This window comes from Mustela nivalis (assembly GCF_964662115.1).
Source record: "Mustela nivalis genome assembly, chromosome: 14".
In the NCBI taxonomy this organism is placed as follows: domain Eukaryota; kingdom Metazoa; phylum Chordata; class Mammalia; order Carnivora; family Mustelidae; genus Mustela; species Mustela nivalis.
In genome coordinates this window covers 56,787,182-56,812,380 of record NC_139033.1, presented here as the reverse complement: position 1 = coordinate 56,812,380, position 25,199 = coordinate 56,787,182, and the positions used below count along the sequence as shown (strand labels likewise).

Below are 25,199 nucleotides of genomic sequence, written 5' to 3'. Positions count from 1 at the left end.
TATGATAGTATTTTGGAGCACATTCTCTAGAGCAAGACAGAAATGATTTAGATCCATGCTCTGCCACTTAGATGTGTTACCTTAAGCAAGTTACCTAACCTTTCTGTGCCTCAATTTCTTCATCTATAAAATGGGAATTATAGCATCAATCTCATAGGGCTATATAAAGATATAAAGGAAAGACATAAAGGAAATATAATAATACTTAGAGTAGTTAGAACAATGTCAGATATATAATAAGTGTTAACTGTTTAATATTTTAATGTAGAATATATAGGAAATTCTACAGCATAAAACAGGATTCATGTTGATTATATATTATGAACACATACAAAAAATACATTTAAATGTAATAGTATATATGACCAACGTGTTTATAAAATAGCTGTGTATTCTATAAAAACATAGTCTTTAGAATCAGCATTTATTATATAGACTACAAATAGCTAACTATGTGTAATATAGTAAAATAGCATTTCCAATATATACCAACTGATATATGTTATGTGTGCAAGTGAATAAGTGTGTGTGCAAAATATATGTGTCTATGAGAATGTATGTGTGTTTAAAGAAAAGCTAGACACAAAGAGATCAAAACCTCTGATCTACAGAATCATTTTATAAACTGCTATTAGGGATTATGAATAATCAACACACATTTTACCAGCAATAAATAACACTCATATCAGCATGCTTTTAAAAAAATGTGGACAATAAATTAAATGGTTATATAACCAAATGGGCTTGTTATTTTATTTTTTAAAAAATCACTATTCTATTTATCATGAGTGGCTTAATGACTGTGACTCTCTTAAATATTTTCTTCCTTGATTTTCTATGAAATTCTCTTTTCACAATTCTACTGCTTATTAGAATATAAATTATCCAATTGCTTAATTTATAAAGACCTTTAATGAAACTAAGTGCATGAATTCACCCTGTAAGTTCTATTATAATTATTAAATGATTAAATTACTATCTTTTAATAAGAAGTGGCAAAGTGTATAAAATATAATGTTGTGGAGCTTTTCTATTATCAAATAGAGGCAATGTTAATCACTCTGGAAAGAAATTACTGAAGATTTCTGAGTAAAGAATCAGAAAACTTGATTGATATGACATTAAGTGTTTTATTTTATTCATGATCATCTGTAGGCCATTCATCTAAATTCTTTCCTCTGTGAGTATTTTGCTCTGAATGATAACCAGAAAAAGAGTCTTCACATCCCACAGTGTGGCCTAATTCCATATGTTACTAAAATCTTATCATAATGAAAACCATGGCCAATTATCATAGCATTTGCTTCCCTAAAACTTAAGTTTTAAAAATCAGAATAAATATTTTCCTGTAATAAATAATTTCATCCCTGGTCCTTTTAAAACCGTTGTGAGAAATTCAGATCCCTGATCTATTCCATATCCTATTTTAGTTTTCAGCTTCCAGATTTTACCTCTAAAGGATCTATAGCATGTAACTCTTGGTTTCCATTGCTACTGTTCTGATCTCGTGTTCCCATTTCCCAAATGATTAATAATGGTCTCCTAGTTATCTCCCCACCTCCCATTTCTATCCCCACCAGTCCTGTTCATCCACTACTATTAATCTTTCCAGAGAGGTCCTCTTCTATGCTCATAAATTTGCAGCTATAATCAAGGCCATCTAAATCTACCACATAATAGGGAAGCTGCTCTGTCAACCATTAAGGGGTTTCCATAAGATTGTTTGAAAACCATTCTCACCAATCTCAACTTTGTTCTGCTTATCAGTTACCTTATGCTCAAATCAACATAAAGCCTATGTTACTGGCCTTTCCATGAAATGCACCACCTCAGACCTTAGTGTGCACAAGCGTAGTCAGATCACCAGGTGTCACACACTATGTCTAGAATCAGAATCTTGGGGTAGGGGTCCTGCAACATGCAGTCTGATAAGCTCAAGGGGTGCCTCTTAATGCTGGTTATTTAGCCAGTAATGTTCAGAAAACCATTCTGTGCAGATAGAATTGGTTCTAGAATATTCCCTACTCAGGTGACTATGAGCCACACTTGGCTATTGAGCACTTGAAACATGGCTAGTGCAACTGGAGAACTGAAAATTCAACTTTAGTTAATTTAACTAATTTTCAATTAAATTTAAATATCCACATAGGGCTGGTGGCTATCATATCAGGCAGTGACGATCTGACAATTCCTCATCATTGGATCTTGAAGATACTTCTAATTATTCATGATCAGCAATGCAACAAACATCCTAATATACAAATTTTGCATTCATCACATCCCTTAGTACGAATTTCTAATCAAAGCCTATGAATAACTTTTAAAAGTCTTTAATAATTATTATCAGGGCGCCTGGGTGGCTCAGTGGTTAAGCCGCTGCCTTCGGCTCAGGTCATGATCTCAGGGTCCTGGGATCGAGTCCCGCATCGGGCTCTCTGCTCGGCAGGGAGCCTGCTTCCCTCTCTCTCTGCCTGCCTCTCCATCTACTTGTGATTTCTCTCTGTCAAATAAATAAATAAATAAAATCTTAAAAAAATAAAAAAATAATAATAATAATTATTATCTAACTCTCTCCCTGTAAGTTTATTCTGGCTTAAACTCCATCAACAATTCATAAGAAGGTCAACTGATCTTACATCAGCATAGATAAGGCATTTTGTAATCCTAAAGGAATTCCCATTCCTGTCTTTATTTCTCTTAATCGTATTTTGTATCTTCTCATAAACATACTTTCATTGTTTACTTCCTTTCTTTTCTCCCCCTCATTAAAATTAAGTTTAATAAAGGAAAAATTTTTGTCAATTTACTCTCTGTTTACCTCCATTATCTACAAGAGGGCCAGTTACATAGAAGGTACTCAATAAATAATTGTTGAATTAATTAACACAATAAATTTTAAATATAACTGAGCACAAAGAAATATCTCACTTGAATTCCTTTTTAATGTGATTTACTCAATCACCTTCCTATCTTTCAATAATCATAACTTCTAAAATTTTACAAATGATCTAGTCACTTATCTGAATATTTTTGAGGCAGTGTACAACCAACTGGTATCTTCAAAATGTAAGATTGAGAGTTATTTTCCTAATCCAGTTATAAATTAAAAGAATCTACTTCCTTTGTGTGAAATAGTTATGATGTTTTAGAAGCCAGAAGGATTCAGCATATGTGGGCTGTACTGTTGGCACAAAGTTGATCTTCTTACTTTTTAGCCTAGAAATAAATGTACCAACATCTAAATGAGCTTCCTACAAATAATTTGACAGCTCTAACCAGTTTATGAGGTTTTAAATTTTTTTCCAATTATATAATAAACGATGGGAATAATTATTCCATTCTCCAGGATGGATGAACATTAATGTTTTTTTAGTTGTCTCTCACATCTTTAACCCAGTGATTTTATTACTATTTGTTTAATCATTTATATGTAGCCATCTGGTAATATAAAATCTGAACTGCCACTGTACAGATACAGATCATCTCATAGAGTATACCCTTTCTTTTTGAGATAAAATAATTTTACAAATATAGTTTTAAGATTAAACCTATTCAAATACAGAGGAAAACAAAAAAGAATGAGCTTTATTAAATAAAGTAAGCTCAACAAAGTAAAATTGAAAGAATTTTATACTATCCCAAATAATGCTATCTTTGAAAGGTATTTAACCACATTTCCTGTTATGGAGAAATTTTAAGAAGGAGTGTATGTATTAGCCTGAGAAACTATTCCTAATATTGATAATCTGAATGTGCCCATTGATTAATGGCCACTAACCAGTTTAAGGGGATTTCCTAAGCCCCCATTGCTACAGGTTTTGGGGGTAATATATATATATATATATAACTTGGCCCCTGCCTTTGAGATATTTCCACCAAACTGATCAGTTAATTAGTATCTTAGAGAAGAGTAAACAAATGTGCACTTGTGTCTAATACATGCCAGCAAGCACATTTCTAGATTCTTATGGTACAAATCAAACAGAATAACTGGAAACATCAAAATATCTCTTATTAGGAAGGATCACCATAACTTATCTCTAGAAATGCAGAGAAGTAGATAAACTAATATAGAGAATAATGGAAAAAAAAAGCATTAAAACACATGAAAGAGTTAGATGGTGGAAAATTTATTATACTTGAAATTCTTATTAAAATTACTTTTTTTGACTTCCAGGCAAAATCACCTTCGTACTAAAGGCTTGGATACTTTCCTTGGATACTCACTCATTTGGGATACCTTCCCCTGAACTTTCTAGCCCTTTACGGAGGCCAGCTTGATGGCAGTCAATTAAAGAAAAATGAATCTCTCTTGGGAACAAGCACATTCCCACAGAACACAAAGGTAACTGTGTTGAGACAGGGACTCTCTCTCAAGAACCAGAAGTTTCTGTCCTTTTCTCCATCTGTGCAATCCCAGTGACATTCCTTTCATTAAAAAATAAATTACCGTCTTCAAAATGCTGTCATGCTTAATACGATAGCCATGGTTATCAAACTTCATTCTGACTCGGAAGTAGATATTTCCATTTTACCTCATCTTGCTGTGAGTTTAGCAGCTGCAGTTTCATGTGCTTCATATAGGCCATGGTAATCGGCATGTTGTAGTCAATCATGCTGGTCACCAAAGTGGGAGGTTTTCCATTATCTGTAATAAAGCATTTTTAATGGGTATGAAAGTGATACCGCATTCTACCTGTAATTTCAGAATGATCCAATTTGTTCACATTGAAACAGGATTCTAGATACCAAGAATGAGTTGTAGGAAAAAAGAACTATACAAAGGTACATAGGACAAATTAACGTTACAGATTTAGTTATTTCTAACTGCAGAAGAGCTTTTTGATACCCCACTAACAGTGGGTGAAGCCAATATAGTGATTAAACACAATTACCTGTATTTTTCGTAGTTTTCTCCTTTGCTGCATAACTACTTTCTCTATGTGATACTTGAGTGAAAAAGGAGATTTGTGTATTTTTTCTTTTATCTTTTTCTTTTTGTTTATTCATCCCCCAACACATGGGAATGGACTATTTTTGAGACTAATTTAAACTCTGAGAAAAACTGATAGATTAGGAAAAACATCTACGTCATTTTTAAAGAGCACTAAAGACAAATTATAACCTGCACGTAAAAACTCAGTGGAGGAGCTCTGCGCTACTCATCACTTGCAGAAATAAGGAATTGGTAGGTTTAAAAGGACACCGATGGAACATCAATTTCCTTGCTAAATATATTTAACATACCATGCAATACACACAATGTGTGAAAGTTAAAATATTATTACAGGAAAAAAATTATTTGCCACAGCCCAAACTGCCTTTCTTCAGAGAAAGGGCACAGACTTCCTCTGTAAGTGGGTATTCAAAATTCACTGCCTCCTACTCCAATAAATGAGATGATCCGACTTGTTGAACTGTTTCAGTCTACCACATTCTTATAAAAATGTGGGATATAAATTGCCATTATGAATAAAATTACTTTAAATCTCACTATTTGACACTGTGGCTACCTTTGTGATCTGTTCCATCTGGGTTTAAATGCATTCTTTTCTGGCACTCTGAGCAGCTCATTAGAAACCGTGTCACCGCTTCTCTTGGTAGGAAGGCATAGCTCTCTGAAATCTGAAATGATTCACAAAATAGAGGTGTTATTATATAAGCTGACTGAGCATGAGTCAACAGAAATGATCACTGTATTTCCAAATAAGACTCATTGTTTCATAATGGCAGAAAGCACAATGAAAGCATGCACCGCACATCATGCATCATTTCAAGAAATATCTATCCAACTTGACTGCGCGTCTCTTAATAATAGCTAATAATGTGATGTGGAGGAGAAAAAAAACCAACCACATCTGGGTGGAGATCTGTTTGTATTTCTGCATTTCTTTTAGGAAAAGTAATCACGGTGTGCAGAGAGCCTAGTGAATTTTCCTGATTAAAAATAGTCAACGTTGTTTTAAACTTAATGCTAGCACCATCATAGCTTTATCCAATTTTACATATATATTTTTTTAAAATAATTTAGCCCCAACTCGAAACAAGAAACTTTGGATTTGAATTAATGAACTTTTCTTCATTACGGCTTTTTCAAAACATTGTAGTTGAAAATAACAGGTAATTCTAAGAGAACTCGTATATATATTTACTGCAGTGAATCATCCCTTCCACAGAAAATGACACATTGGAAATGCATTTTGGCCACTCCTTCCGTTTGTTATCTTATGTCAGTCTTTCATAATTTATGTCCACAAAGCTCACACTGATTGTCAGAGCAAGCCTTCCCTATACTCTATACAGTTTCAATTTTCAGAACCATGATCTAGAATCACATTAGAAATCAATACTGCCATCAGTAATTTTTAAAATACTAACTTTTCAAAAACCAAGGTATTTCTGTCATCAAAGCAAATAACTTCAAAAGTAAAGCTGACAGATGGTTAAATATCTCTAAATAAAAGCGAACAGAGACCCGGACAGTGCTACTAAGAAGTACGATACTGGGCATGAGTCTTCCACCATAACACTAACGTTGGTATGCGAAATACAAGATAAAGAAGAAGAAATAAGTTGGGAATTAGGTATAAATGCTACAGATAATTTCTCAGGTACATGCACAGCTGTTATGAACACTACTGTATTTTAAGTTTATAGAAAGGGAAGAAAAGATGCACCTTGTGTATAATTAAGTACAAGTCTGCACCAGTTCCATCAATAGTGATGAGGTCAACTTTTATTTATTCATGCTGTAGAAAGACCACAACACTGAAGAAACCCCACACCCTAAAATCTAAAATTGTAAAGCACACTTTGTCTTGAATTTCATAATAAAATCGGTTTGCATCACTCATCCCAGATCAGGACAAAAAAGCCTTAAGAATACCTAAGAGAAGATGCAAGTCCACAGTTAAAATCTCCCATGGATTATCCTTACACAGGTATTAAAATTCAACTCTACTAGGGTTTTGTTTTAAGATTTTATTTATTTATTTGACAGAGAGAGACGCAAGCGAGAGAGGATATACAAGCAAGCAGGAGTGGAAGAGGGAGAAGTAGGCGTCCCACTATGCAGGAAGCCTGATTTGAGGCTCGATCCCAGGACCCTAAGATCATGACCTGAACCGAAGGCAGAGGCTTAATGATGGAGCCACCAGGCATCCCTCTACTAAGGTTTTAATATAACTATCATTTGTAAAATAAATTTGATGTCCAGTTTTAAAATATCCCTCTTCATACTGTACAAAGACTCATGAGAGAAAAATAAACAGAACAATTTGGAAGTATTTCATCAAACTATTTTATATTAGTTGTTGAATAAGGAAATATATACATAATTTAAATTCTCACTTTCTCTTATGTTATTTCCCCTAACTACACACACACACACACACACACACACACACAATTTGATTCCTATTCATGTATTTTACTGAGGGAACTCACACCTTAGCCTGATTTGTTTATCTAACTGGAGATCTTTTTTTTCCCCACTCTCTGAAAACCTATATTAAAACAATTCAGAAGTTAAAAAAAAAAAAATCCATGAGACATGCCTGGTCCTGGTATTTTATCTCACACAGAGTCATAGTCCACTGGAACTAGGAGGCCAAACAGTAAATTTAACAAATAGGATTTGAGAAGAACATCCTATTGATTTTCATAAGGGATTTCTATTACATCTTTCTCTCCTTATGTAAGAGAAACCTTCCACTGAAAAATGATGAGCAAACAGTGAACTTGAAGACACCTGCCCTTTGCCCGATGCTAAGAAGGCACTTGTGTAGGAATCCCCCCTAGACAGGTTTATCATGGACCCGACTCAACTGTATTACTTGTCCTAGCATTATGTTGCTCCAAATCCATTGCTTGGATAATCATTATTAATCACATTACATTTCTTTTATAGCTTAACTCTGAAAAACAGAGTACCTGTAATGGTCACAAATATGTTCGTGTTCGTGTGCACATGGAAAAAATAAAAAGTCCCACTTGGTATCTCAGAAAAAAATTTCAGCAAGTATTTTATCACATTACTCTCTCAATGTTATTCTGGCACAACACTTGGCATGTCACTACACGTTACATAAGTGGATAAAAGCACTTATTTGGGGGGACTTTTCTAGGTGTTCAAAATCCATTTTATAGGGAGACCTGGCAAGGCATTCCACTCTCCTTAAATCCTTTCTTTCCCACCTCGTGCTCACGGGGGCCCACAGAACATGGAGTCTCCTTAAGCACAAGGACGAAAGACCCCGAGAACAGACTCTTCACATCTCACACTCATTCCTGAAATAATATGTCTCTTGCCATGCAGGTGAAGATGGAAAATAATTTCTTTTTCCTTATCTAGAATTTTTCCTCACAGTCTTCTTTGAAATTAAGAATCCTAGGCAACCTTCATTGCTGAAGTTCTTAGAGTATTTTTAAAAGTGAAGAAATAGTCTTAAAAAGTTCTTAAATTATGCTACATTTGAATAAGTATATTCCATAATTAAAGCCCTGTCTTTTGATCCTGTCAGTATCCTCTGGTAACCCCATTTAGAGATAACATTGAAAGCCCGTACGTGAAGCGTCTTTAGAAATTGAGGCAGGGGCTAAATGCCCTTATGGTTCCTCCTCTAATGAAAGGTCCGTTTCCATCTGCTGGGAGTGAACATTTGAAATGCTAAGTCAACTTTAAATAGATATTCATAAACGATGATAAAACTCAGGGATGCGCACTTCTAGGCTGTCCATTCATCAAAGTCCTGACATTCTTTATGCAATATGTAATAACAGTAGCAAATAAAACCTAGAAGTAAGGAACCAAAATTGAAAAATATTTTGACTCGGATATTTGAAATCCTATTCCACTAATACTATAATTAATTACATAAAATGCTCTAATCATTCATAAATGTCTATTTCCTTGACCCATTCTTCAAATCTAATGATTTGTTTTGGGGATAAAAATTGAGCTTTGAATATAGAGTACAGGACATTTTCTAGAAAACGATGAGATTAATACTTCACTAGAAAATGTATTCTTAGAAATATCTTTATATTTTGAAAGGATAGGGTTTTTACTTAGAATTTGTCCATGCAGAAACACTGCCTCCTGTTAGTAATAAGCAAAACAAAACACGAATGGATATTAGTCTTGGTCTCTCTGAGCCAAACACTAAAATGACAACTGCCTTATGCCAAGCCACAAATATTGCTTATAATTGAAATTTAACATCCAAAGGAAGGACAAGAACCTAGCCATATTGAAATTTACAAACTAATGATCACTGTTTATCATGTAAATAATTATGAGGTATCTCTTTCATAGAAATGCTTTATTTTTCTGTGAATCTAGACTTGTTTTCTTAGATTCATACCATGCTTTCTATTTTTCATTGACTTTTGGCATTCATTATTTTAGACAGTATCTAAACAGATTTTACAGTAATTTTCTGATAAGTGGAGTGACCAGTATGAAGAAATGAAAGGAACTGCCATTGTTACACAACAGTGGGTAAGCAAAGGACTGGAACTCAAGCCTGGATCTCCCAAATCCTTGTCAATTTCTATAAATTGAATGGACCATGGTGGGCTTATCCAACAGAGAGAGAAATGTGTAATGTCCAAGGAAAATAGAAATGTCAAATTAGATTTTTAAAAACTATGCATTTCAAAAACACCTGATGTATGAAAGTATCTTCACAGAACAAAGTCAGCACATGTGAAAATTGAGCTACATCAGAAGATCTGTTGGGGTTGCTTTTAACTTTGAAATAGCTCTGGTTAAGGGGTGGGATGTTGTCGCACAACATATTTCTTCATTACTTACCATTTCGAAAGACCTTTAATCCTCTGTTTTGGACATCATTAAAACTGTTTTCAATTAAACTATTACATCCTAAATCCATTAAAACTGGAGTTCATCAATAATGCCAAATATCATGAATCAGATTATTATCATAAATTCAAAGAAGAAACAATTTCTCCCATCAAAAAATATGGTAATACGTCTACATAAAAATAACTGAGCTGCGGCATCTTTTGATAGATTAAACAATGAAATTGGTCTCGATAGCAAGACAGTACAACATTAGTAATCTCATGATAAACAGACCCACCTGAGGAAGGCCTCATGATCAAGTCCTACAAGGGGTACTGTTATTGATCTTCCACTTGTGGGTTAACACAACAACAACAAACTACTTGGGATCCATTTTTGAAAAGGTTACTGGCACATATTATGATTGAAAAGAAGATGAGCAGTTTACCCTGCCAATGTCCCTGCTACTCTGAAGAAAGGAGAAACAATAATTTTTCAAAACCTTACAAATATAAAGCCATATTCTAACTTCCTCTCAACACAGTTCAGTTAGGGTAAAAATGGCAAGAGACCTAAAAAAAAATAAAAAGTAAAAAATGAAATAATGAAATAAAATAATAAATAAATAATGAATAAATAATGAAATAAAAAATAAAAATAAATAAAAATAAAAATAAATAAATAAAATAATTAAAAATATAAATAATAATGAAATAAAAAAATAAATAATGAAATAAAAGAGCAACTGTGGTTAAATTAATTTAACCACAGTTAATCTTATCTTGTAAATTCTTGTAAATCTTATCTTGTAAATTCAATAATATATAATTCCTAAAATTTTCTTATATTTATTTTTGAATAGCTGAGCATTCTCTTCAGAAGTAAATCATTCCTACCTGGAGCTGAATACATGAAATAAATAGAAGTTAGAAAAATTGAAGAACTTAGTTAATCAAAACAATATAACAATAAATCATTGCTTTGCTGCATTTTCTCAGACCGTGTGTTTCAGTTACAAGATGGAAGTTTATCTCATTAACTGAAGCCATAAAATTTTGATAGCAATGTTGCTAACAGAGAAGAATTTTAAAACGGGCCTATTTGCCCTACATCTTTCTTCCTCGGTGCCAAGCCTTTTCTCTAATTTTAACTGCTTAATTTCTGATCATTTTCTGTGGAAAAGTGCTCTAAATGTATTCAACGGTCACATATACCTCCAGGACTCTGGCTCCTGATATGGTAGAGACTGGACAGTTCAAAAATCAAAATTTTCACTTAGTATATGGCGACTATTACTCACTGTTGCTGTTTTAGACAAAAGGAAATACTTCCTACATAATAAATATGTCTTTAAGTTTTCCATTAATTGAGTCCTTAATAACTGGATTATACTAAGCAAGGACTTTACATGGATTTTATCCTTTGATCCTCCCAACAATCCTAAGGTTAGATTACTAGCATCACCACTCTCATCTCGGTTTAACAGGTGAGGAAATTATGATTCAGAGAGGTTGTATGACTCGTCAAACATGTAAAGAGAAAGGACTTGGGTAATAATCTGGTTTCAGAGACTATCACCTTAATCACTATATTTCATGGCCTTTCTTGTTTATCAGCATTTAAAAGAGAGAGAGACGGTCTCATCCATAAAGAGTTGGAATATTAACCTCACAGCATAAGTTAATATCCTGAAATGTTTATAAAGTTCCCCAGTGTGTGGTTCTTTGTAAGTTTAAGATGCTCTGACAAGTTTGAATACATTCTGAATACAAGGGGCAGTCAAATTCTCAGTATATGCACTTGTGTTACAAAGTTCAACAAGAAACACCTCAGACTCCACAGTAACAATGGAGAGCGCCACCTGGAGGAAATTAACAAGAGGCTGTTCCGCAGAACTGATGGCTGAAGTGGTGGGCTCTGCAACAATGTTGAAATGTTTAACAGCCAAGAACTCAATGCAGAGGACTTCCACTTTTTTTTTTTTTTAAGATTTTATTTATTGATTGATTTGACAGACAAAGAGAGAGAGATCACAAGTAGGCAAAGAGACAGGCAGAGAGAGGGGGAAGCGGGCTCCCTGCTGAGCAGAGAGCCCAATGCCAGGCTGGATTCCAGGATGCTGGGATCATGACCTGAGCCAAAGGCAGAGGCTTTAACCCACTGAGCCACCCAGGAGCCCCAGGACTTCCACTTTTAATAGAAAGTACAAGAAGGAGTATGAGTAACCTATTTCTGAAGGAATAAGAATTCTAATTATTGAAGGAAATTCACCAGTAGAGAAGTCATTCTCGGCTTAAGAGGCAAGCCTAACCCGTGAGCTGGAATAGAGATATTACATGACACTGGTGAGTCATAAGCATTGAAAATCACTTTTTAAAGCAAAACAGAATGTCTAAAGTCAAAAGATTTACCCACCAAATTATCACACCATTTTGTCCTAAGTTCACTAAGATTTTAGCAAAAACAAACTAACTTAATGTTACAAAATATCATTAATTTGGAAAAGTAGGAGGCAATGCTGACTTTCATTATAAATTAAAATACTCCTCATCTTGCTGTCTTGATATAGTGGGCTTCGTTTCAGATGCTGAGCCTCAGAGCAGATAAAACTGGTCTAATCATACTATTTTTAAATTATTCTTGCCTTTACTTTATAAAATGAATTTAGAAAATAAAAATAATACTTTTATTTTACTGGAATAATAACATTAAAAACATGTTTGTTGCTGAACACCAAGCAGTACACTTATAGAAGAATTTGCCCTTGGGGCCAAACTTCTGATATTTTCTCTTACGTATACTCTTGAGATTCTGAACAAAAAATAAATTAGAAATAATGTCCTAGTGAAATTTGTTTATCTTGTTATATTTAGTATTGTGATATTTAACATTGTGCTACTGCAATGTACATTACTGTGAAACTCTAGAAAACGTATTTTTAAAAACTAATAAAATTTAACTATCATTGAAAAAACCTGTAAGTCTAAGTATATAGACTTATAGACATATATGTCCAGATTCATAAGGAAATAGCAACACCATGGTCCAGAGAAACCTCTGTCTGGGGAATGAAAGTCTTGGTTCAGAGCAACATCTCTTATTCAACAAGGGCTACCCTGACTTTATCTACTCTAGTCATTGTATGTCTTTGAATATATTTGAAAGGAGGGAATTTGGATTACTAAAAAAAAAAAAAAAAAAAAAAAAAAGTTTGCAAATGTTATAACACCTTGCTCAGACATTTTTCTAGGTGTATTACAAAACTGAAATGTCTAGCCAATGATTTGCCCTTGTATTTATATAAGTTCACTTTTATGCATCTCAGGCATGAAAAAGATGCATAGTAAGCATCACTGTACTTCTATAGATGTAATTATTAATTTGCAGAGGCGCATATGGAAACCATCTTTCAAAGATGAAGACATTTTTCACCTAAACATTTACATCTTCAATAAATACCTACTGAATGCACGGACAGTATAATTATCCCTGAATACAGCTAGATATGGTTCTACACCACAAATGTGCCTGGATACATCAAATTGTTGGAATCACCTATTGGTAAGTGAATCTGAAAAATGAATCTGAAAGTGAATCTGAAAAATACTTTCATCAGAACTCAATATAAATATTCTTAGGTAAAAAGTCCATGCATAGTAATAATCAATAGACAAAAAGCCAGACATTTGGTCTGCCTATATCAAGTCTGCATTCCTTCTGGACCTCGAAAATTTTTGCTTCAAACCCTAGCTACTGTTTCAGAAAGATCTGGTGTTCTGTTATGTCGGTATGACCCCTAAACATCTGTGATATGACCAAGTGAATTCCTGGACCTTAATAATCTCACCGATATCAAAACCAGGACGCTGCTACATTTGCACCTCAACCCTAAAGTCACCTCTGCTCCCTGATAGGATTCTCAGGTTTGGGGTGAGTTCCTAAAAATCCTGCATTACTGCTTGATCTGCTAGGATTCTGGCACGATTCTCGTTTGCTACTTCCAGTCCATACTACTGTCCACTTTTCCTTTTCTTTTCTGATCATTTTCCTTCTTCTTGGACCATTCATCAGTTCCCCCGGCTTTTCTCACTTAGTTAAGAGGATGACCTGCCCTGGTTGAATATCTAGAGCTGCGTTGTACTATTTGTCACAACTGGAGGAATTTGATTTCTAATTTTTAAAAAAGCAACTGGGTATAACATGGCAAAATGAGATCATCCTTACACTTATTTTGGGACTTAGTACAGTGTTTATTTTACACACAGTTTTTTCTACCCTGAGGGTCTAGTGCTGATTTTTAAATAGGACTAATGGTAGTAGACAAAACACAGCATGGCCAATTAAATATGAATTCCAAATAAACATGCAATATTGGGGCAAACATATTAAAAATTATTGTTTATCTGAAATTCATCCTGTGTCTTATTAATTAAATCTGGCTATCTCACAGGATACATTTATCTAAGATAAATGAAAATATGAGTTAGATGGGTGCCTGGGTGGCTCAGTTGTTAAGCATCTGCCTGTAGTTCAGGTCATGATCCTAGAGTCCTGGGATCAAGTCCCATATCAGGATCCCCACTCAGAAGGAGGCCTGCTTCTCCCTCTCCTACTCCCTCTGCTTGTGTTCCCTCTCTCACTTACATGTCTCTCTGTCAAATAAAAAATAAAATCTTTTAAAAATACCTACATATGAGTTAGAGCCTGAAAATAATTTTATTTTTTTAAAGATTTATTTATTTATGAGATGGGGATGGGGGTGAGTAGAAGGAGGAGGAGAAGAAGAAACTCTAGCAGACTCCACCGAGCATGGAGCCTGAAGAAGGGCTCCCGGCAGGGCTTGATCTCGAGATGTGAGATCATGACCTGAGCCAAAACCAAGAGTGGAACGTTTAGCCAACTACACCACCCAGGGGCCCCATAATTTTAAACTTGAAACAAATAGCTTGTCAGGAAAATCTAAGAATGTACCAAGAACTGGAGTGAGAAGTAGGGTAGATGAAAGTTATCATTGGAAAGTATGCAGGCAATTTGAAATCACAGTCCCCATTTAAACAGTGTTTTCCAGCTTTTTAGACCAACAGTACAAGTGTAAATAGATTTCTCATCATAAGCTAGCACATATACACATTTATGAAATAAAACTGATCATTTCTTTTGCCTTCCATTCTTTTTTTAAAAAAGATTTTTATTTATTTATTTGTCAGAGAGAGGGAGAGAGAGAGAGAGAGAAAGTACAAGCAGAGGGAGAGGGAGAAGCAGACTCCCCACTGAACAGGGAGCCTCATACGGGGCTCCATCCCAGAACCCTGGGATCATGACACGAGCAGAAGACAGAGGCTTAACTGGCTGAGCCACCCAGGTACCCAGGTTCCCCTCTATTTCATTTTTTTAAAGTGTTCACAACCCACAAAATTGACTTGATAACTCACTAATGGTCCGCTATCTATAATCCAAAGATCTTTGTTGTGATGTTGAGAGATGCTGGGTATGTGGTCAAATTTAAAATGAAGGCCTAAGGAAGGTCTAAGGCATGCAGGGATATTTTTAGACAGTTCAGGTCAATTTGTAGATAGCTCAAAGCAATCTGAAAATGTAAAACAAAGGCATCAAATACTACGCAGTGTGAGAGGAAGGAATGATTTGGAAAGCAGCGCAGTGGCGTAAGTCGGTGTCCTCCGGGGACTGGCAAATGCTGGAGTGGGAGGAAGGAGGCAAAGACACTCAGCTTGGGCAGAAGCACAGAAATCCACCACGTGATGAAATCGGAGGAGGAAAGCAGAGAGGTAACAGCATTCCAGGGCAAAACAGATGAATGGAGCCCTATACCCTTATACATGACTAGACGAAGGCATAGGCAAACAAGAAAGAGCACGAGAGTTAATCTAATTATAATTAATTAAATTTTCCTGAAAACAGTTTTGCTTCATTGATTACAGTTCAAACTTAGCGGTGTTGCTTTGCAAAAAAGGACTTTTATCTCTTTTATAATGATGTGCATCTTTAATTTGGAGCTGTATTTTAGAATAATTAAAATAGTCATCAATTGAGCAAATGAGACAACATCAAAAGAGATAATCAAATCAACTGGCACTAGATCTCTAAAGTTGTGAATGCTATTTTTGTTGCTTCTTATGTTAGAATATTTGTCTGTTAAGGAACAGATTGTCATCACAGAGAATTCTTATATTAGATGAAAAAAAAAAGAGCAGATGGGCAGTGAAAAGTTTTACTTCATGCATGTTTCCTAATAGTAAAATAAAGAGAATCCCTAAATATTGCATGTAAATAAAATGACTCAGCAAAGCAAATGCTTATACAATTACGTGCAGCATGACAAACTACATTAAAGTATACAATTACACACATGGGAAGTGGGGGGGGGATTTACTTCCTCTCTTGATTTCTTTTGAAGTGTGTGTATAAGATGATATACTAGTGTTTTTTCCCAGGGCTGAGGGAAGGCCAGCTAGAAATCAGCCTTCCTGTTGTAGAATTCATCAGCACGTTCAAGCTCTCCTTGCCTCGGACTCTAACCCCCTCTGTTAAAGTTTACCTTGACTACTTCCTGCTGGTCAGCAAGGACACAGAGCTTCTTTTCAAACAAGTACCTAAGAATACTGTTGCTGCAGTTACTCAAAGGAGGCAATAATTAGGCATTTGAGGGGACATGGAAGAAATTGGAGAAGGTTAGACTTCACTCTGAGGGAGTCTGAGAAGTTACACAACCCTCAAAGATCTGTGCAGGAAAACCAAAGAATCAGGAGAGGCTAACCACGTGCCAGGATGCAGAATCATTGTGAATTCTTGACTTGCTCAACAACTGGTAGATAATGAAAACAATATTCGGAGATACTAAGTAGAAAACTGGCCACATGGTTTCCTTCAGAAAATGTCTCTCAACTTGGGGTGTTGACTGTGCTGTCAGGGTGACCTGACGTCAAGAACAGGGCTGCGTTCTGATTTTCACAGGAAGCGGGGCTGGTGTGGCTGGAACTTCACATTCAGTTACAAAGGATGTTAAATGGCTTGGAGCTTTTGAACAAAGCCAACTGCTTGCCCAGAAGCCTACGGTGCCCAGCTGAGAAATATCGCCTTAGGTACACAAATAATTATACAACTAGTGGGTACATAGGACAAAAAATACCATGCTTACATATTCTTTACTAAAGAGAAAAAGCATACCAAGATAGAAATTTCTCAGTGGGCATTCCAAATTCTCAGAAGTAGCAGCTAGGTCAGTTTCTTTTGGGATATACCTCCTTTCCCATTACTGGGACCAAGTTGCAGAGTCATGGCTCTGCTGTGCTATGTGCTGACCCAGAGAGGACATTGCCAGAAAAATGAGGGGGAGGGGAGGGAGAGAAGTAGAACAGGTAAACAGATACGGAATAGGCAAAGGCTGTTTCTTGTTACCGATCATGAAATGAAAACTGCTGCCGATAAAGCTAGTGACTAATAATCTCAATTCTGAGAAAGTCGAGAATGAAGACATGGCTGGATGTTATCCCTAGGCCAAACAGGAGTGCAGATGACAAAAGAAAGACATAGATCTTTCAAACTCTAGTTAATAGGAAGCTGTTTATAGCATCTGTCATCCCACACATAACTCTACCTTTTAAAGAAAAACAAGTTTCCATCCACTACAATCACGTTTGAAGCAATTACTGTTAAAACCTTGACATATATTATTTCTGAGCCTCAAATAAATCCTTCAAATAATACATGCCCGACGCAGACTGGGATTTTTACTAGGTCTGGCTGACATCAAAACTGGCACCATTTTCTCTATATTACCTCATACTAGTCATTGACATCCTATACCTTTTTCTTGCTATATTTTATCCCAACTAAATACCTACCGGGGTATTTATACAGGTATACACATGCATATGCTTGAAAAAATTCAGGAGATTTTATTTATATTATACGATGACCATACCCAGGAATACCTAAACCTCTGGATCTGAGTGAGAATCAACCGCTAGGAGGCCTGAATCATCCCTAGTCGGAAAGCTGCATTGGCTCACTTTCACCACAAGGGTGCACCGAAGGAGCAATTTACTAGGCTGGACCCAAAGAGTTCATGGTTTCTTCAAAGGTTAATTCCCTTTCCAGGATTGTATCTATTCACTGGGACCTTATCGTTTAATGCAAAAATTATTAATGACAAGGTTTGTGACATAAGTTGATGATTAACCGGTTTCAGTGAGCTCTTATGTCTTTGGATGATCTCCACTACCGAAAAGACAGTTTCTGAGTATAATGGATTTGCACTATTAATCTGCCCACCTGTGATAATTCTGACTATACCTATATGAGAAATAAATCAATTTTGATGAATGGTGGTATACCAGTCTTCTATTTCAGAATGGTTGTTTAATAACTCTAATTGCCAGGCCATTTATTTTTTTTTTCCCCTTCTGAGATGTTTTACACATCTGACTTATTAGGCTGAGTATTATTTTTAGTTATCAAAAACAATAGGGCTGCTCTAACATAAAAGTGGATCTAATATAATATGTACCATGTTGAATTTAATGGCTGTTTCCAATATTTAGAAATCACTTCTGTAAAACCTATATATGTATGTGCAGAATATGTAGGTTTGAATGTGTATCTGATAAAAATAAACCAATCTCTGGAAAAGTAAGTAAAGTGTTTACATCCTACCTCAAAGAAGGAGCATTGAAGTTTTCCCTGAAAAGCAAATGAGAAACCTCATGTTTGATAACTTTATTTTACCTTATTGAGAACCAACTGCATAAATCTGGGGTTTTGTTAAGTGTAAACATGGATTGGGCAATGCTCACTCCTTACAACCATGATTTACAGCCTTACAACCTTACACGTTAACTAATCTTATTTCATTATTTCTATTTATAGTAACATCTCTATACTATTTAGTTGGTATTAAAAAGGCAAGGATTTCCACAAAGACCAGAAGAATTTATTCCTTCAACAAGTACTTATTGAATACCTCCTGTGGGACAGGCCTTTGGCTAACTGTGCTTATACAGTGGAGACATGGTCCCCCCATCAGCAGTAATTGTGTGATTCTTTTTTTAAACATCTACTCTTGTCATAAAATACAAAAACAAATGAACAAAAGGAACCTCATAAAAGTAGCATAAAATATCTATAATTGAGTAATATTTTGTACTCATAAACTCTCAAAGATAAACTCATTGTAAAACATACTTCTAAATCACTGAATTATTATATAACATTATCACTGAATTCAAGATTAAAGAGTGTCTACAAAAATATTTGAATTTAGAATCATTTTAAGGTTTCTTTTTATCTCTTCTTGGATATCCAGAACAGTTGTTTATTTAAGACACTGTAGTTTGTATAATAATGAAATAAAAATGTAATCTATATAAAAAGACAGGAACCTATATTTATTTTCTATATTAATTTGCTTTGATATTTCCACACATTAAGTCAAAGAAGATGGCTTACAGACATAATATTAATTTCTAAGTCCCACAGAATATTCCCCCAACACTTATCTTCAGTAACACCCTATCCATGCACTTGGATCTGTGGCAGGAAAGGAAGAATTCAAATTGGCAAAAGGAAATAGGAAGGGCAGAAGCACACATCATTATATTCTTTTAGTAAATCATGACTGAAGAGAAATTTTACTAGGAAATCTTATTTAAATTTTATAGTTTTAAATCTAATTCTTCCATTCTACTTTTATTATTTATTTCTCCTCCCAATTTTTATTTACATTCCAGTTAGTTTTAGGTGCAGAATTTAGAGATTCATCACTTACATACTTACATCACATACATACTTACATACCCAGTGCTCATGCAACAAGGGCTCTCCTATCTATTTTTGAACAGTACTCTCATCTTTTAAAAATATTTCATTAAAAAAAATGGTTCCCTCTTTTTGGAGAAGATTTTCAAATGAGGTGTGTAAAGGCTTTTTATCCTTGTCTTGATGACCTGAGTTCTCAATTTCCAAACACCATACACCTTTCAAAAGCTATGATATGTAATTCTGCACTGGGATTCACACAAAAATCAGGCAGATCCCACACTACTGGGGTGTGAGATGTAGGAATGTTGACTTAGCTCATCCCCCATTCCCTTTCTGTCAACTCCTTTATGGTCGAGTTAAATCCAGCTAAACACGGGAGACAGAAGCAAGTTTATGAAATGATCATACAAAATGTCCATGACAGCTAGCAGCCTAATTTATTCTCCAACTTTTTCTGCCCAAGGATATCTGAGGTCCAAATAAAGATATAGGGGTCAATGGTTTCACCCAAATAAATTAAATCCTAACTGGAAAACTTGAGGCACTGTTATAGGGAAGGGAATATATTTGGAGAGCAAAGCCTCCTGGCACTAATCACAGAACTAGATAGGTAGATCTGTTTCAACAGTAAGATCTAGCAAATCCTATTAAACGCTGTCTCAGACTCTAGGACCACAAGACAGACAATGCTGATGGTCACACGATCATATTTGTTTACAACCAAGATGCAAAAGAAAAGCCATAAATAAACAAATGAGATATACAGCAAAGCCATCAGGTTCCAGACGAGACCACACACATGTGGGACAGCCACATGTGTTGTGCTGCAGCTTAAAATCGTAACTAAGAAGCTGCCCATTCATAATATGGTTCAGACTACAAAAAAATTTTTTAACAAAAAAGCAGAGCAGTGAACATCTGCTGACACTTGGTGGTATTTTGTGGGCTTTCCCTTTGATGGCTCTTTTAAATTCCTGGAAATACAAAGTCCAATGACTACATATCCTTTTCATTATTGTTCTTATCATCATCATTATAATTATTTACAGAAGAATTTTCTAGATAATGGTGGAACCAAAATGTTCTATCTCTACACTATGTTTCTCAGCCAATGTGCCTCTATAACAGCAGGATAATTCCCTATGTTTCCACATATCTGGTGCCAACTAATTTATGCACTTTGGTTACTACCTCCATTGTTTCGCCAGCACAGTAATGGCCCATGTACACTATTACTGTTGGTGTTATTCCTTCAGAGTTTTTTCTTTTTTAAAAGATTTATTTTACAGAGGGAGAGCAAGTAGGGGGAAGGGCAGAGGGAGAGGAAGAGAGAGACTCTTGAGCAGACTCCCCACTAAGCATGGAGCCTGATGTGGGGCTTGACCTCAGGATCATGAGATCATGACCTCCACCAATATCAAGAGATCAAGAGTTGGGCCACCCAGACACACCTTTTTTTTTTTTTTTTTTTTTTGGTGTTGTTCCTTCAGAGTTTAAAGAAAACTGAAAGGTAGCCTAGCCAAAAAGAAGTTAAATTAATTGTTTGGAACTCTTGAATTTTAATATAGTGTAATTTTTTCACACCACAATGGCTACAAATTTTGTTCATGAGTCTCATTACAAGTTGACAAGAACTCTAGAAAATTTTATGTAACAAATCAGCAGAAACCAGTGCAAGTTAAAATATCCTATTTAGCAGCGGAAACACTAAGCCAATAAAGCATTTAAGAAAAGAAGAGAACAAAAATTATGCTAACTGGGGCGCCTGGGTGGCTCAGTGGGATAAAGCCTCTGCCTTCAGCTCAGGTCATGATCTCAGGGTCCTGGGATCAAGCCCTACATCAGGCTCTCTGCTCTCCAGGGAGCCTGCTTCCCCCCAGCTCCGCCTGCCTCTCTGCCTACTTGTGATCTCTGTCTTTCAAATAAATAAATAAAATCTTTTTAAAAAATTATGCTAACTAAAGTCTTGAGGTTAAGTGTTCTAGATCTGATCAGATAAAGACAAGACGTACATTTTTAAATTTTCAGATTAGGAATGTGGATATTGTACATGATATGCTGTTTTTCTAGAGTACGTCCCTAGAGAGGGATGTTCAATTCATATTGAAAACACATTCTTTAAAGAGAGACAATTTTAAAATTTTTCAAAAAGTTCACTTGAAATTAATTTAATAGACTTAAACTTGGGAAAAAGCAGAGTGCCTGGTGAAACCTCTGATAAAACTTATACAGTGGACCTCGCAGGGATGCTGACGTCTAAAGTCTGACATAAAAGAATGCATGAGGCGTTTATTATTCTTCTCTCCCAACACAGAGACATCAGGGTGGGCAGAAGAAATTGTATCCATAAGTGGAACTAGGGCAATGGCAGAGCTGTGTTAATGGTCCTGCTTGTCCCTCTGCTTGGAACATGAGTAATGACCGGATAAAAGCAACATAACATCATTCCAAAGTTGACCATACACCAAGCACTTTATGTATATGAACTCACTTATATCCCCACACCGTGCACTTTATTACCTCCCTCTAAACAGGAGGAGGAAAAAGTAAACAATTTGCCAAAACTGACACAGATAGGAAGTGCTAGATTTGAAATCTGAAACTGAATTTGTCTGGCTTCTGGCCTATTTTCTTTTAGCCCTAGCATATGTTCTCCACTCTGAATTAAATGAATGTAATTATTGGCAGCAATGTATGTGAATAATACATGTAGGTTTACGGTACCACACTACAAGTTGTATGTGTGCATGCGTGCATGTGTGTACATATATATATTTATATGCAAACTCTTCTCACTACGGAAAACACTGACTTTCACCCTTAGCTCCTGGATTTCCCCCAGTCACTCTAATTTTACATGTAGAAGAAAAAGCTCTGAAACTTAATCCTCTAATCGGACCCTAATTTATGCTACTGGAAGGGCAACTGTGCTAAGGCTGGGATAAAATACACGTGAAAAAAGACAACTGGAGAAGAGTGATATATTCCCAAAGGTGGAGCTCAGGCAGAAGTTGAGAATTAAGTACTGGAAGACAACATCTCACAGTAATTTTGTACAATACTACATCATTAATTTTGGTGTAACCTTCCAAATTGCTAAGCCTGTTTGCATTCAATTTTCAGTACAAAGATGTATTTTAAATTCAAATATAAGTGATATTCGAATGGGCCATCGCTTCTCTCTGCTGTGTTAATGTACATAATCCAAAGTTGACCATAGTCAAATATATTGAAGAAAACACATTCAGTGCAGCAGTAATAGCTCATATATACACAAGGACAAATGCAGGGGGAAAAAATGACCCAAAAGACACTAGAATTCTCCCAATGACTGAAAAAAAACAATTATGATAGCCTTTACATATTCCTAAAATGTGTCATTTTATGTGGATTTTTTAAAAGAGCTCATCAGTAGTAGAATACATACCCTCCAATTTTATCTATAGTCAGATCAGATTGCAATAATAGTTAAGTCATATAATGCCTAGATATTTCAAGGAATGACATACTGCAGATAGGTAAAAACAAATAGCATTCAAAAGTTAATCCATTATTAAAGGACCACCATTTCCTGCAGAGTGAAAACATAGAAAAGATTTGCAAAAAAAGGCAAAGTAAATAAAATGACCACTAAATCTATTGATAATATTATTAAAACAATAAGAAACGCTTTAATGATTAGTTGTATAAGTATGGTTTCTTGGCCATGTTGGAAAAGGGAGAAAAAGGTCAATAAAGAGAATGATGCATGCGCTATGACTAATGTGTTAGAAGTAGAAAAAAAAATCTTAAACTTCATTGAAACCACTCTAATTGCGATAGGTATCAAGCTAATTCTACCAACGACTAGCCAGTTCTAGTGTTAGTATTGAGAACTCAACATTGATCCAACAGTCTAGGGCCCTATTACCACTAACCCAATTCCATTTCAAATTGCATTTCATCTTATGCCCCATTTACTTGAATATTTATGTGAAATGCTAACATTAGATTTACTCTATTGTAGAGTGGTATGTATGGTTTCCCTGGCACTGAGCAGTTCTTTTTTTTTTTTTTTCCATGATGTATTATGACTCTATAAAATGGAAATCATTCTTAATTAGGATTCAATTAAGAGATACCGGAAGGCAAAAAAAGATCATGCCAAAAAGAACATTCGTGATATTAGAAAAAGGTGAAAAGTACTTTTGATGTGGAAATTAAAAATAAACTGGGGAAAGGATCTTTAAATAGGATGTTCTCAAGAGGGAATGGAGAATGCTTCGGTGCTGCTTGTACATCCACAGTTGGTATTTCCACCCCAAAATGCAGAAAATGTCTTCATAATGTGAATGCAAAATGATGTATGTCGGGAACATGTTTACCAATTTCTTGGATGTGTCTAGCATGCATAATGGCAATGGATCACATTCCCTACATTTCACCTAAGAAAGTAGGGTGAGAGACCTGGGTCTGTGTCATGGTATGAATTAAAGGTCTCCAATAAAAGCACTCCAAAGATTAAATCATTTTAAATTGCTTTTGGCCCTGAAACAGATTTGGCTGCCACACTACTACTGACAATGAAGCCTTTTTGATTGTTTGTTTGTTTATTTGTTTGCTCTCATTTCACAGCCGAACTTATGCAGTCCTACCTTACAAAGTTCTATCCAGTTCAGGCAGCTAGCTCATGAAAATGCATGATTATCAGAGTACACAGTTAGTGATATTAGTAAATCAATGTATATTTGTTTCCTGTTAATACCCAAAGATACAACCCTAGCTTAGGAGACAAGCAAAATGAATATGTTCAGGAATATTAGTCTATATAAGATTATTTTAAGAAGCTAGGCCATTGTCATTAGTCATGATAAGAATGTCTCCTAGGATATGCAAGTCAAAAGAAAGTTTATGTGGCAGAATTATGTAAGGAAACTTACAATAGTGCCTGCCCACAAACCATGCAATTTGGAAACAGCCAAGAAACAAAACCATAGAGGAGAGATAAATACAACATGTATTAGGGGTTATTATGCAACTACAAAGGTTCAATATGACCCTGGAAATATAGCAAAAAATAGTTATGGAAAAGAAGCTATTTCTTATGCTCAGTAGCTAATTTTCAAACATATGTACCTGTATTTGAAACTTTGAGCATTTCACACATTTTTCTGTATCTGAAAAAAAAATGGATCCAGACTGATATTGTGTATCAATATAGCTGAAAACAGTCAATAAAAAGGTAGCCAAAAGCAAAGTTCAATAAGAATTCTAAAAAAGGATATTATTCTGGTTGCTGATAAAACACTTCTGATGTATACTTTGCTCATATTGGAAAAGAATAATTTACTGTTCAATTTTCCTAGAAAGGATGAAAGATCTATAAGATGATTTCATAAAATGTTTGATTAAATAAAAGCTAGATTAAACTGTCTAGGTCAAACTGTAAATATAATTAGAAACTTTAGAAATAATATATAACTCCATTTTGAGAATATATATATATTTCAATATTTAACAGTTAATTAAATGTTTTCCATATAATTTATGATAAAAACATTGTATATTTTCATTTTAAACTGTTCAAGGGCATTGGATCTATGAAAACAACACATATATTTTAATTCTCTATTCT

General features: G+C 35.1%; 1 protein-coding gene across 8 annotated transcripts in view; it reads right to left on the bottom strand.

The window, feature by feature from the left end:
- NOL4 (nucleolar protein 4) overlaps positions 1–25,199 on the bottom strand; it is a 410,591-nt gene that overhangs the window by 291,492 nt on the left and 93,900 nt on the right. For 5 of the 8 annotated variants that reach the window (XM_082699569.1, XM_082699571.1, XM_082699573.1 and 2 more), the window contains 2 exons: positions 5,514–5,625; positions 4,536–4,648 (listed from right to left, as the gene is read on the bottom strand). In XM_082699569.1, the coding sequence (XP_082555695.1) occupies positions 4,536–4,648; positions 5,514–5,625 (225 nt within the window). Of the gene's footprint in view, positions 1–4,535; positions 4,649–5,513; positions 5,626–24,700; positions 24,764–25,199 lie in introns of all 8 variants that reach the window. The other 3 variants (XM_082699577.1, XM_082699578.1, XM_082699570.1) reach the window with 2 other exon arrangements.